Below are 15,619 nucleotides of genomic sequence, written 5' to 3' on the forward strand. Positions count from 1 at the left end.
TATTTCATCAAATGATCATATAAAATGATGACATATTGTATGTATAGTTCAAATTAAAGTCGTTTCTATGGAAATGATGCAAGGTCTTGACGCTTTTCTGTTGAAAGCTGTTTCTGAATTGAATTATTGTTTTACCCGTCGGTTAACGGAGCTATAAACTGAGAAAACCTAGTTTATATATATAATAAAGAGTCAAACTCATTCCATGTGATGAATATTATGCCACGTTAAATTGATGCGTTTCATTTTTGTCTTACAAAATATTGTAATTTATGTTTTGTTCTTTACAAATAATTTAGGTTAGATGATGTAAATCATGTTATGTGGATTTGATGTGGGTTGTATGGATTAGATTTAATTTTTTTTTCGTAAGACTCCACTGATAAAAATTATCTTCCTAGAACAAATGATAGACATCTCTAAACTAAATTGTTATATATTAAAATTTGAACCCCGTCAATTTTAATTGATTAAATAATTTTTTTAATTTATAAAAAAGATTAAAAATTATTTAAATTGGTTAAAGCCAGCCAACCCACACGACTTAGGTTAACTAATTCATTTTTCTTAAAGTTGGCACCATCCTAAAATTATGTGGGTTTGTAAGTTAACCAATTTAACCCGTCTACCCGCATAATTTAAGTTGGAATTCATTTTTTCATATGTTGGTATAACATAAAACATAATCCATTTTCTCCACCAATTCATATTAGGTTGGAATATGATTCATTTTTTTTATGGGTTGGCATCAATGTAATTCATTTTCTCCACCAATTCATACAAACGTGTTCATATAATTCAGGTTGGATCATATTCAATAACCAAATTAGAAGCCATCATGTGGGGTAACCAAAAATAGAAATTTATCTAAAAGTGGGGGCTAAAATTGGTTTCAAATCTTATAAATAAAACCAAACATTATTACAAAGAAGGCTACATACTATATGGCCATATTTGGTAGGTTGGAATTGTGAAGATGGAAATGAAATTGGGATAAGAATATGAATAAAGTAATGTTTGGTAGATATGAATTACAATTTTTAAGAATCCTGATTCCATAAAAAATAGGCTGAATTGAATTCTTTATTTAAAACTATGGAATTAGGAGCAATTCTATAGAATTGTAACATTTAAGACACTTTTACCCTCATACAAATTTCAAAAAGACAAATTTGCCCTCAAAAAAAAAATAAAACCATGACCTCACTCACACATTCATGCTTGGTCACGGCAGAGCGAGAGAAAGTGAGAGCTGTTGTAGAACGAGAGAAGGTGAGAGCTGTGGCGAGATTGAAGATGAGACAGATGACGGACGACGCGGTCTGGACAAATATTTTAGATTTCGTGACCAAGGTATGGAAATCGACTTCTCTCCTCCATTCTTTTTCATCTGTGATTTTATATCCTTCTGCCGCCTCCCCTGTCTAAGCTAGGTTTTTTTCTAGGTATCAAAGCTATAAAGTTACTCGTTTAATGAATAATAGTTAGGTTGTTTGATGGCAATGTTTTCCTGGACAACACATAGTCTTGCTTGTCAGTATTTGTTAAAGAGAAACCTTACATAGAATGGAGTATCAGTTTCTTTTTTCATTTCCGTCAAGCTAGCTCTTTTGAGTGTTCTGTAAGGCAACGATGGAGGTAAAGATAGAATTGGTGATTGTAATAATCCAAATAGCAAAGCCAAAGACATAACTAATTACCACATATCAGGTTGCAGTCAGAACAGTATTGTTTTACGCCCTAGTTTCTTAATAAAAATGCATTAATTAGAAAAACCACCATATTCCTACCACTTTAACTAGCTTGATCATGTACTTAGTATTCTATTATTTGGCCTATAATGAGAAAATATTTCCTACTTGGGTAATGATACTCAAGTTGTGTCTTTGAGAGCAATCAAAACAAATTTTGCGATTACGTTGTTAGTCTTATTTGTCTACTATGTCTTTGATATGCTGTGTGAATTTGCAAAATATTCTCACTTTGAATTTCCAAAAGTTTGCATGTGACATCACAGATAGAGATTAGTAATTACAGATACCGACATACTAATGACTATTGGTTTATCTTTACCTGGCTAGCTCATATTTCAGTGTTTCTCCCGTTTATTTTCCTTACTTGCACATGGTCAGGATATAATATTGAAATGCCTATAACTGGTGGATTTTGTACCTATAACTGGTTTAAAATCAATATGACACAATTTGTGTTTAGTTTAAGATGATTTACTAGAGTTTCATGATTTTCTAGTCTACTAAATATGGGTTTTATGTTAGAATTTTATACTGTTTTTGTTACCAATAGAATTTTATACTATTTCTAGTCTATTAAAGTGATATTTGTTGGATGTTTTAGAATTTTTTATCCTAATATTTAAAATTTGTAACCAATAGTTATGGATCCAGAAATGAGAGATGTGATAGTTTATTTGATGATTTGGTGGATGCATGTTCTTCACTCTATGTATCAATGTTTCTTTGCCATTAATACCACTATAGCCTTACGTAGGAATCGCATTAGTCAAAGGCCATATACGGTAGACTTCTATGCTAATAGAGTCCACTTACGAAACTTGGTGTATAACAGTGACATTACTTCTTATAACCAGCTTAGAATGAATAAAGCCACATTCTACAAGCTATGTCTTATGCTTGATGTTATAGGAGGTTTGAAACCAACCAAAAACATGCTAGTTGATGAGCAAGTGGCAATGTTCTTGCATATCCTTGCACATCATTTAAAAAGTAGAGTTATACGATTTTATTTGGGAGGTCTGGTGAAACTATTAGTAGGCATTTTAATTTGGTCTTAACCTTTATGATGAAATTGAATCGAGAGCTCCTAAAGAAACCTGAGCCAATTGCTGAGGATTCAATAGATGAAAAATGGAGGTGGTTTAAGGTAATCTCATATCTTAATTCACAACTTTTATTAATGATAAAATTTATCTATTCTTTTAATTAATTATTTGTTATTTTTAGCATTGTTTAGGTGCTCTTGATGGAACCCATATTAAAGTGAAGGTGCCTATGGCTGATAAAGCGAGGTATAGAAATCGAAAGGGGGAAATAGCTACTAATGTGTTGGGAGTTTGCTCCCCGGATGGACAATTCATATATGTTTTAACGGGTTGAAAAGGCTCAGAGGCTGATGGTAGAGTTTTGCAAGATGCTATTAGTTATAAGAATGGTTTGAAAGTGCCTCAAGGTAATGTTAATTTATTTTTAAGTAATGATCAATGTAGTAATAAGCTTAAAGTTAATTTCTTTTATTCTTGTAGGCCAATATTACTTGGTTGATGCAAGGTATGAAAATTGTGAAGGATTTCTTGCCCCATTTCGAGGTCAACGATACCACTTAAGTGAGTGGAGGAATGGACGACAGCCTTTAACTCCACGTGAGTGCTTCAACATGAGGCATTCATTTGCGCGTAATGTTATTGAATGATGTTTTAGAATGTTGAAACTACAATGGGCTATTCTTAAGAGTCCTTCATTCTACCCCGCTCAAGTCCATAATCGGGTTATCATAGCATGTTGTCTCTTCATAATTTGATCCGTCGACAAGGAGATGATCCACTGGATATTGAGATAGAGGCATTGGAGACAAATACCAATGATATGGAGATAGCTTACATTCAAACAATTGAGACATCAAATGCATGGGCTAACTTTCGTGATACCTTGGCAAATGAAATGTTTGTTGAACTTATAAGTCATAGGGGTAGTATGTGAGCATTAGAAGAGACACCTAAATCTAGATGTGACTTGAATTCTAGTTGAAAATTTGTGGATGTATGTTTTGTGTAATGACAACATTATGAATGGTTTTATTAGGTGATGTTTGCCTTCTTTGCAATATTGTGATGTATGATATTTTATCTTCACGGCAATTGATTATGTTATGAACTAATGATAATTTTTACTGTTTAAGTAAGATCATGACAGGTGGCGATTCCATAAAGTCAACCCATCATGTTTGGACACCTGAGGAAGACTCTCTTCTTGTACAATCCTTGCTTTAGCTTCGTGATGATGGGACCTTGGTTGCAAACAATGGGTTTAAGGCTGGAGGTTTAAAGAAGTTGCAAAGAATGATAAAGGAGAAGTCACCTGGATGCGGGATACTAGCTATACCTCACATTCAATCTCGTTTGAAGACCTTAAAGACTAGTTGGCAGGTCATATATGATATGTTATATGGCTCAAACACATCTGGATTTGGTTGGACCCTGACAAGCAATGTGTCACAGCAGACAAGGAAGTGTGAGTATGTTAAGGTAAAACTTTTCCAGAAAAATATTTTTTATTTCAGCTTTTATACTTATAATAAATATTAATGCAGATTTGAATTTGTAAGCTTACTAGCTGTTGATATTTTTATGTGATTTTGTGTTTGTAGAGCCATAAAAAAGCTGCTCATTTCAAAAACAAACCCTTTCCTCTCTTTGATGCACTATGGTCTACATTTGGAAAAGATAGAGCCGTAGGAAAAGGGTCACTTTCAAGCAATGATGTGCATGAGGTTGAAGCTGATACAGAGTTTGATATAATAACTGCTAATGTTGATAAAGATACTATAGATATTGGACTAGAGATGGATCCATCAATTACATTCTCTGACTATCCATTAGAAAACACAAATGTTCGCACTTCTAAATCTAAGAAAAGGAAAAGAACTAGTCAAGATCGTGATGAACTTTTGACTGAGGCACTTAAAGAGATGTTAGCAGCTACCTTCCAAGACATCAAGGATTCCTCTGCCCAATTAAGAGCTCATTTAGACAAGTTGGCTCGAGAAGCAATGTTAGATGCATGGAGAGAGGCTCTATATGATGAGTTGTTAAAGGTTGAAGATCTTACTGACAATGAGCGCACTGATGCATATCTTAAAATGATAGTTAATGATAAAATTGTTGTTGGATTTCCTAACCTACCAGATAAGGCTAAGGCAGCTGTGGTTCACAAAATACTTTATGCATAAATGTGTTATGTGTAGGTCATATATGCTGCTTCTTTTTGGGTATTATAGTATAGCTAAGTCTACATTGAAAACCATGATGGATATATTTTTTTTAGCTCTGTCATGGTTGGTAGCCTTTTTGATTACATAGTTGTGGCTGCCTTATATATAGGAAGTCTAGTTGTAAAGTCCTCAAGTCTACTTCTTTAGTTCATTTTTTGGTTTTGCCATAGTTGGTAAATTGTGAATTGGAAGATATGGCAAAAAAATTGAGTCAGACATTTTGTATAAATGCTACTTATGTGACAAATAGTTAACTTCATCCTTAGTGGCATGAAGAGGTGGGAAGGTATAAATCTTTCTAGTTACATTTTCACTAGCCAAATTCATGAGTCTGTTGTTCAATTTGCTAGCCTTTTTTCTGCTCTACTCAAATTCACAACCATTTCTTATAGAGTTATAGAATGAATTCAACTCCCAAGGTCTATATTTCTCAAGCATGGCTGAAACAATATTGGTCTAGACTTGAGATCCTGCTAAACTGAATATGGAAATAGAAAATGCTATCATATGCTAGCAAAAAAAGAAAAAAGGGAGTGTAAAAGAGTGAATGATATTATTGCTCATTATATATAAAATGTTATAATATATATAAGATAGTATTATATATATAATATTTATATATCATTTATATATTTATAATATTTTTTGTAAAATATTTACTGAATTTTTTATTATTTAGGAAGGGAAACTTTTGATTTTCTTGTATTTCCTTGCTACCTTTATTAAATTTTGGTATAAGAAGTAGAATTGATTCATTTGACATTTTTCTTTTAAATCTACATGTTAGTGTCTATTAATTTTAAAGTAGAAGGGATGGGAACCATTGTCAATTTTATTTTCAAGAAAATGTTCCCTCTGATGATAAAACTTTTTGTTTGGCCCAAGCTAGTGAATAATAGTTACCAATATAATCTATGATTTATATAATATTTCATTAACATATAAAATACATACGAAAATTGGTACACAATTATGTTTTTACCATGTTTTATTTTAATTTTTATATAGGGGTATTTTAGTCTTTTAAGTATAATTTCATTTTCATGTCTTGCATACCAAACAAAAGTAATGCAAGAATTCCATCTAATTTTTCTGACATACCAAACATACTTTTATAATTCAATTCTATTTCAATTCCGATTTCAATTTTGATTTCAATTACAATTTCAATTCCATCAAAAATTATTCAATCATACCAAACGGGGCCTATGGGTCATGGGAGCAATGGGACTTGCTTCCCCTGAATTCCTCATTGCACATATTCTACCTCTTATTTAATTTAGGAGTTTAAAAGTAAAGCAATGAAAATTAAATAAGTTTCAATTTATTTATTTTTTCCTGCCCCTTTCTATAAATCAATTTGGTTTTAAGGAGTTAGGAACTTAATATATTTAATATTAACTTCAAGGCCGACAAAGTTGAGTATTTTAAATCAAGAGATTACTTTATTCACCTTAAAACATTTGCCAGCACTTTAAAAATCATACGCCCAACTGTTCATTCCCATCATTTTAATTAATGTACATATAAACCGAATGATGTTATATGATTCAATTTACTTTTCCTTTTATATGTCTCCACCAATCATGTTTTTTTGGCCGAAGAAAATACCAATCATGACCTCGAGCCTAAAAATTTATTCCGTTAAAGATTAGAAAATTTCATTTTCCTTTTCAATTCCTAGAAAATCTTTTCAGGCTAACAAATATGTCCTTGAGTCTCTTCTTCATTTCCTGAAAAAAGAATCCAATATTAGAGTAGGAATAGGAGTTGAGCTTAGCGGGCCAGCCAAGCCCTTTTTAATAAAGGCTCTAATTTGGAAAAATGACATTTTTTTTCAGACAAATTAGGCTTTAAAACTTAACTCTGATAAGCCCTAAGAAAATGGCTCGGGTTTAGGTGGCCTTTTAGGCTTGTTTTATTTTTATCCTTAAAAATAAAATATTTTAATTTTTAAATTGAATTTAGATTTTAAAATATATGTTTATGCTTTAATATAAGAATTTCTATAATTTATTTTTAATTTTTGAATATTATAACTTGTATTTTAAAAAATATGGAATATTATAATAAAAATTTTTAATTTTTAAAAAATTAAAAAAAAAAATAAAAATGTGCTTATGGGCCAATCCTGAATTCTTTAAATAAGTGTCAAACTTTAAAAAATAATGAATTTGGGAATAACTAGACTTATCTCATGCTAATCGTTCTATAGCTCATTCATGCTAATCGTTCTATAGCTCATTCATTTCCCATCTTTATATGAGATATCATAGCCAAGGAAGTGAATGAGCTATAGAATGATCGGTATTAAAGTTTTTCCATCATCATCCAATTCTTCTCTTATTTTACAAATCTAATTTTCATAATAAAATCAAGGGAAAAATTTATAGATATTTAAGATATTTATTTTTAATTAAATCAAGATACCTATATTTTTTCATAAATTATTTATTTTATAATAAATTTTTGTTATTAATTAACACATTGAAATCCATGTGTCATAATTTAATTGAATAAAAGTATATTAAGTATATAAAGTTAAATATATAAATCTTACCCTAAAATTAATCTTAAATTCCACACAAGCAATCTAAATTTAGAAAAGTTGTAAAGTTACTTTGAGGTGTCTTTTACTATAAATTTGTCAATTTGATATGTTAAAATTATTAGTTATTATTCAATAGTTATTAATAAAATTGATTAATTGACAGCTAAGTAGCAATAATTAACAATTATCTAGTAGTAACAGTTAACTTTTGTTAACAAAAAAAAAGTGGTTTCAAAGTCATTTTGTATAATTTGATAAAAACTTTTGATATTCAATTGTTTGCGTGAAATCTGAGAGTGATTTCTCCAATTCTCATTTCAATTGTTAGCTAAAATAAATCAAAATTGCTAAAATAATTTATATATGTAATAAATATAGAAATTTGTAAAATGTTAAATCCACACCATTCAAATTTAACCTAATGAGTGAAATGATAATTCCAAGAAAAAATTATCTTTAAAATTTTGGTTGCAACTCCTCTTTAATTTTATTTTCATTTCAAAAGTTGAATTTTCTTTTTTACTACGTGCTACTTATAAGATTTGAATATAGTAAATGGTCTAAATTTAATTACTCAATATCTTAATTATAATTATTAAATTTTATCAATACCTGAAAATTATTAAGATATATACTCCTTTTAGTTTAAAATATAAGCAACTTTCAATAATAATTTACATTGTAATAAATATTTATTTTTATAAAAATATATATTATTTTTCCTTCTTGCCTTTAATATCAATAACCAATGATGGGAAAGAAAGTCATAATTCACATAGGAGTTTGGGTTAATAAATACAATTGATTAAATGAAAAAAAAAATTCTACAACTACTAATATTTAGATTAAGATTTGCTAGAAGAAAGGGCTTATATTTTTGGATTGAAGGAAGTATTTTTTTTAAAAAATTTAAAACAATCCTTACAATCAAAACACTCTTGGTAAGCACTGTCTCCTTTAAAAATATGAGATTTTGTACTTTCAAAATATCATATAATAAAATCTCTGATAACTGTTCAATCAATTCAAACAATTATTATCATATTATGTGAGACACTTATTAAGTGAGCCATCCATTCATTGAATTTAAATCTTGTTATTCATGTCCATCTTTACATGCAACAACCCATTAATCATCATGCATTAATATTTTTTTTTGACCTTATATTGTAAGGTCTTTCGTATTAATCTACAATTAACTTTAAAATTGAGGTAATAATAAGATTAATCCAAGTAAATTACAAAGTTTGTAAATTTTACATAAATGGGATCTCAATTTTTCAAAACTTAAAATGCTATAAAACCATTTTATAAACTAAAATCAAGGCATAGGGGTTACATTCCTTATAAAACTTAATAATATATCACTTTTATGAATAGCACTCAATGCCACATTTCTTCCAAGATTGGGACCCTATATACAAAAGCATGGATATCATACAAGGTAAGATAACATCAAATTGAGGTCAAAAGAGCAAGCGCAATGATTATGGCACAATATACCCAACATAAAATTTTACGTTGCAGTGTAAAATGTAAAACCATGACAACATGCTGTCATGGCAAATTTTCTAACCGGATTTTTGATGCTCCCCATTTCTTAATTAGATGTCCAATTGGGATAATTTAGGCGTCTACAGGAAGCTTTTTTCGAGCTCTAACTAATGGCGCTGGTTTTATATTCAAGTCATTTTTTAATTAAAAGTTGGAGACTAAAATGTAAACTCACTTATTTATGCTTTTAAAAGATAACTAGGATATCCAAGATCACAACTAAGTGTTATAAGCTCACAACCACCCTTAGATCATACTCAATAGACTTAATAAGACTTGAGTAATACACCACAACAATCCAATAACATGTACAACATATTTTTAATGTTCAACCTCTTAATCTAAAAAATGATAAGATGAGTCTCAATCATGTAATTCCACATCTAAATCATTATCATTCACAATATACTCACTTCTTACTTACACAAACATTTTGGCCCTATTTAGATGTCATATTTAATTCACATACAACCTATGGCCTAAAATACATAACTTAAATCAAGAATCAAATAGTGCAAGTAAGCAAAAACATGCAATCGTTTGGTTGGCTTCATTAAGATAAATTATACACATCAACTCTTAAATAAATCAGGCTTACAAATTTAGGATAGACATCCTAAACTTCTGAGTATTTCCCTTGAGCTAACACCTGTAATATTAAAGAAAGAAGGATAAGTACAACCATTCAGTAACCAAAGTTAATCTAGCCTATACAAATTCATGCTAATTAATCATAGTGATACAAATGACATATTCAAATGAAACATATTTACATATTAAACTGCTCAATTCATATAGTCACAAAACTAACAACCATGTGATATTGGATTATTTAGCGTATAAGGGTCATAACACTAACAATCAGGTGTCTTTTATAAAATGTACAAGACCATAAAAATAACAACCATGTGGCCATATAATGATATGCATGATCAATGTCAACCTTATATCCTCTTGATACCTTCGACATGAAATCGGTGGTTATTTAATGGGATTTGTCCTTATCATCAGACTACCCAAGCCTTCCACTTCTAAGGAGTTGCTTTGCAAGGCTACTACACTCATTTGTGAGTCATGGTTTCCCCTGATACTAATAATTATGTGGTATTGTACTCTTAATCTAGCCTTGTTATAAACCGATGAAAACTAATTAGGTTCAAATCTCTCGATGAATAAGTGGGATAATCCCTCGAAGAATAAGTGGGATAATAAAATAAAGAGGCAAGTCATCGAACTCCAAATAACGGCCTTACCACATGAATTTCCATTATCTACTCCTCTTCTTATATGTAAAACCTCACATCATATTATCATACAATGAAATCATGTTTAACACATAAGAAATGCAATTACTCATCAAGTTCTTTATATGGTGTACATATATCATATTCATTAAATCTCATACTCTTCTATACTCCCATCACAATTTCATCACTTCCCAAATCCATATTTTCTTCAATTTATGCTTAAATGTCAAAGCAAAAGAAATAATTTCACACAATCAAATTCTTTTTCACAATAAAATCTTTAAATATTAACTCAATGTCACAATTTGCATTTTTTCATATATTCAAAAACATACTCATATCTTCTATTCAATTATAAATGACTATAACTAATTAACAAACAAATGTATAAATTAAATTTTCCTCAATTACCTTAAACCTTTGAGAGGTTAAAGGTTTACCCCTCAATAAAAGTTCTTCACAAGCTATACCAAGGCTTGAATGATGTACAAGATGATTAATTTATAAGCACTCATTCAACTTCTATTAATTTCCCAAAATTCCAATCTCTTGCACTTAATTATAACCATTAGATTTATTAACTTTCATTAACTCCATTTAGCTTCCATTAACTTAAATAATCATTAATATAACACCCAACAATCCAAAATCATATTTTGGAGATTTAGGATTTGTCTAAAGTAGATGACCTAAGCTTACAACTTTATAAAAACTTTTAAACTATGTGTAGGATACTTAAATAACTTTCATTAGTTTCATTTAGACTAGTGGCTTTAGATCTGTAGCCTTAAATTCAAAAATCCTCATCTTCCAACATCAAATCTTACTTCCAAAATATGTAGAGAGAAAAAAAAGAGATAAGAAAAGCATATCTAGGTGAGTAATGGTATCCATTACTAGCCGCACTTCTAAGCATTACTAGCCATGGTCCTCTTTTGTCTTGTTCCATTCTCAACTCTCAAACATACCTAATATTCCAACATTAATGCCATTAAATATGGCCAATCAATTACGTTCCCTCGGCCACCATTTCCTGTCAATATATTCTAGAGTAAGTTCGATTTTGACGATCATAGAAAATCATAGGAAAAAAAAAAAAATACTATCAATAACAGAATGAAGTTGATGGCCCCCATCTATCTCGTACTGATTTTGCCTGTGTTGTTGACTATCTCAAGTGGCTCTCATCTCATTACTGAGTCTTGCAGAGACGCTTCAAAATGTGACGCCAACGTCAACTATAATTTCTGCGTTGCGACCCTTGTGGCCAACTCTCTGAGTCCACCCACTAGACTCCAGGAGCTTGTAGTCATGACAATTCAGATAACCAAGTCCAATGCAACTACCATAGTCTCCAACATTTCCCAATCTTTTGAAAAATCCTAAGTTCAGTGCTTATGCCAAGAAATGCTTGAAAGATTGCTCTGATGATTACTCAGAATCTCTTTCGTACTTGGATGACGCCTTGGCTGCTTTCAAGTCCAGAGATTTCAACCCAGCAACTACAAAGATAAGTGCAGCAATGGATGCCTGTGCTGCCTGTGAGGACCAACTCGAAAGTGGAAAAGAAAAGTCTCCTTTAACACATGACAATAAGATATACTTTAAACTCAACGCAATGTCTTCGGCTTTTATTAAGATGCACAAATACTCTTGAAACGACATCCTGCAATATCTTTCTCTGGGCTTTCAATGTTTCATATACTATGATGTGTACAAGGTTCCATCTGTCTATTTCCTCAAATCATATAAAATAATGAAATTGCGAAGTTTGAAGTCGCTGTTCCCATATATGGAAATGAAATATGGTCTTTTAAGCCTTTTTTTTTTTTTTTCCTGTCGAAACCCGTGTGCACTCTGCAGTTTTTGTTGGTTCATTTTTGTCCCCCTTTGAGGTGATGCTTGGAGGTCTGAACTCTGAAGACTGAGAACGTGCTTTTTAGATTTTTTTTTTAAATATAAAGTCACAGATGACCATGCAAGATTAGGTCAGATCAAGTCACGTAAGAATGTTTTTAAGATTTTAGTCTTCTCAAATGACTAACTTGGAAGGAGGGAAAAAATTCAAAACTATTTTCAGTAAAGCCCAAATTAAAAGATAGGCCCAATGACAGAAGAGACTCCAAAAGTGCATTGAGATGAAGAGCCAACACATCCAAAACACCCAGTCACTGAGAGTGCATAAACGGTTTTTTTTTTTTTCCTCATACAAAGAAATGGAAGGAGTAGTAGAGACAAAGGTATCATTGAGAATATCAATCGTCACATACGCGAATTATTGGTCATTTACATTTTAATGCAACTGACATTGTTTTCACCATTTCCAATCTCTTGAAGGATCACAAGTTTACTGATTGTGCCAAGACTTGGAGGGTTGTTTTGATTTTTACTCAGATTCTCTCTCAAGATTTGGATGACACGAAAGGTTTTTACTCAGCAAGTACCAAGATAAGCACAGTAACGGCCTCTGTTATCTGTGAAGACCAATTCAAGAATGGGAAACAGACGTCTCTCCTTTAACACAAAACAACAAAATATACTTTTAGTATTTCCTAAAGGTGTTGGAATTACCGATTTCCTGATGGAAATCAGGTCATTATTTACTAAGGTTTGGCTAGGGAATTAATAGAGAATTAATTCTTGATTGAATTCAAATCAAAAAATTCATCTTTGCATTTTAAAATGGAATATCTCATTACAATAATTCTATTCATAATGAGATGAATTTGTGACGATTGGAATTTGTCATTTCATAGTAGCTTCTTGTATTATAAATAATGGTCGGTGGCTGAAAGGAAAACTCATCCCAAAATGAATATCTCTCTTCTTAATATTCGTTCTTCTCTCCCCTCTCCCTCTACAAATATCTGAATCAAATAAAACTCTAACCTAATTCTTTTTCGGATTATTATTTTGATTATAATATCTTTCAAAAGAGCCAAATCTAAAAATAAGTCAATTTCTTCAACCTCTTGGTTCCTACAATAGGACTAACTTAAAAAACACACAAATTTCAAAAGGAAAAAAAAATTCTGTTACTAATAAGACTTCTTACATGTTTGATGAATACATACACAATAAAAACCATTGAAAGTTTGTGAATGCAACCTTCCTAGGAAGCTTCTCGGTTATAAAACCCTTCCTATGAAAGCGCCAAGCGCAGACCCCATCAATAAATAATTCAGAATTTGACAGTACTATATATCTTCATATATAGCATCAATACATGAAAAGCAGGACAACACTCTCTTGTTCCTCATTCGTCAATACATACATACATACATATATATATATATATATATATATAAGAGATCATAACGAAATAAAATCTACCCAGCAAGCAGGAAACTTCCTTCCCACTTGCCATTTTTTAACCTTTTGTCCTGCTTCCCACTTAGCTGCAAATCCCATGCTCGTATATATTTACCCCACACACACATGAACCACATACAATCTCTCTTCAACTAGTGTATAACATTTTAACGAATTAATGTCTGAGTCTTCGTTTCTCTGCCTCCTCTTCTTTGTCATTACAGTTTCTACCATAAACGCCGAAGACTTGATCGATCAAACCTGCAAAAAATGTGAGAACCGATCCATCATCTTGAACTACGGCTTATGCTCGACGTCTCTTCAGGTGATTCCAGTGAGCCATGCTGCGAATCTTCAAGGGCTAGCCTTGATCGCCATGGAGCTGGCTCTGGAGAACGCAACCACCACCCTGTCCACCATAGAAAAGCTGATGATGAACACCACAAGTTTGGATGGTGATGATGAAGAGCTTGCGTTGAGGGCTTGCTTGAGAGACTGCTTGGAGCTGTACTCTGATGCTGCGTGGAGGATCATGAATTCCATCGGAGCTTTCTTGTCGGAGAACTATGAGACGACCAAGACGTGGATGAGCTCCGTCATGGAAGCCGCATCGACGTGCCAGGAAGGATTTGCAGAGAAAGGTGAAGCGTCTCCATTGACGAAGGAGAATTACAATCTCTTCCAGTTATGTGGGATTTCTCTTTGCATCGTTCACTTGTCTACCCCAGCAATACCTTCTTAAAGTCCCCATGAATCTTCAGGATTCTGCCCACTGCTCCTGTCTTCCTGTTCCTTAGATAATATATCTTAAATGTTTTATCATTATAACTAATAATTCGAACTTTTATTATTATATTAAAAGCCCGGCAACCAGGAGATCTGGATGTAGTAGCAGGAATTAGTCTCCAATGAAAATTTGGAAGAGAAATGCCCACATGAATGCTATGTGAGAACTGGAAGGCGGAAGCATATATTCTTCCACGAACAAATATATATAGGAGAGCATCATATAAAGAGGCTAAGCATTAAGGCTCACGGTGTTGCATATTGATCCACCTCTAAACTCATCGGTGACCAAAAAATGTGCACGCGCATATGCCAACATGTACTGATATTTATAAAAAAAGGATATATTCGTAATGGCAATTTAAATTATCTTTGTTTATTAATATTTTTTATTGAAATTTTGTAAAAATTCAGGTGAGTTAAGTTACTTTCGCGCATTAAGGTATGACTCTCAGTTCAAATAACACTTGAACCAAACTATCTCAAGCAAAGCCTTATTAAATGAATCAACTTTTGTTGGTATCTATCATAAAGGATAAAATGATAATTTAAACCTTAAATTATAAGTTTAAGAATATTTAAAACCTTAAATTAGTTTCTTTTGTTTTTTGTCTTTTGCATTTTGACTTCTAAATATTTAAAGTCATGCTTTAACCGTGAGTTAACTAAAAAATTAAAAAAAAGATGTCAAAAATTATAAAAAAATTACCAAAATAATCATAGAAAAGGAAAAAAAATTATAATTTTTATATCATTTTCTATTATTCTTTTAATTTTTTTAATTTTGAAGTCCTTTATTGTATATTTGTTTTTAACTCACTGTTAAAGTTTATTATAGGGAAAATATTGCACGAATTTAAATGTCCAGGGCTGAAATGCACAAAAAATAAATTTAGCATCTTAAATGTTTTTGGGTCTATAGTTAAAAGTGAAATTATAATTTTCATCATATTGTAAATAATTTAATAATCTCACTTTGCACTGTGGTAGCTCCGCCCCATCTTTAGTGTTTAGACTATAATCTATATAAGTTAATACATGGACCCCCCCCCCCCCCAAAAAAAAAAAAAGCCTATATCTCTAATCTGTAAGTTAAAGTAAAGCTGGTATTTGTATGAAGTTTTCCCCCCACCAAACTGAAATC

General features: G+C 31.4%; 1 protein-coding gene across 1 annotated transcript; it reads left to right on the forward strand.

Moving 5' to 3' along the window:
* Positions 1–13,841: 13,841 nt before the first annotated feature.
* LOC129296574 (putative invertase inhibitor) lies at positions 13,842–14,711 on the forward strand. The gene has a single exon (XM_054935154.1). It carries the CDS (start codon positions 13,868–13,870, stop codon positions 14,429–14,431), a length of 564 nt encoding a protein of 187 aa, XP_054791129.1. The 5' UTR covers positions 13,842–13,867; the 3' UTR covers positions 14,432–14,711.
* Positions 14,712–15,619: the final 908 nt, after the last annotated feature.

The sequence above is a fragment of the Prosopis cineraria genome, unplaced genomic scaffold, assembly GCF_029017545.1.
Source record: "Prosopis cineraria cultivar Desert tree isolate PC_DT_omini unplaced genomic scaffold, ASM2901754v1 PC357, whole genome shotgun sequence".
In the NCBI taxonomy this organism is placed as follows: Eukaryota; Viridiplantae; Streptophyta; class Magnoliopsida; order Fabales; family Fabaceae; genus Prosopis; species Prosopis cineraria.

Coding starts and splice junctions, on each gene's coding strand:
- LOC129296574 (XM_054935154.1), top strand. CDS start 13,868: ATGTCTGAGTCTTCGTTTCTCTGCCTCCTCTTCTTTGTCATTACAGTT.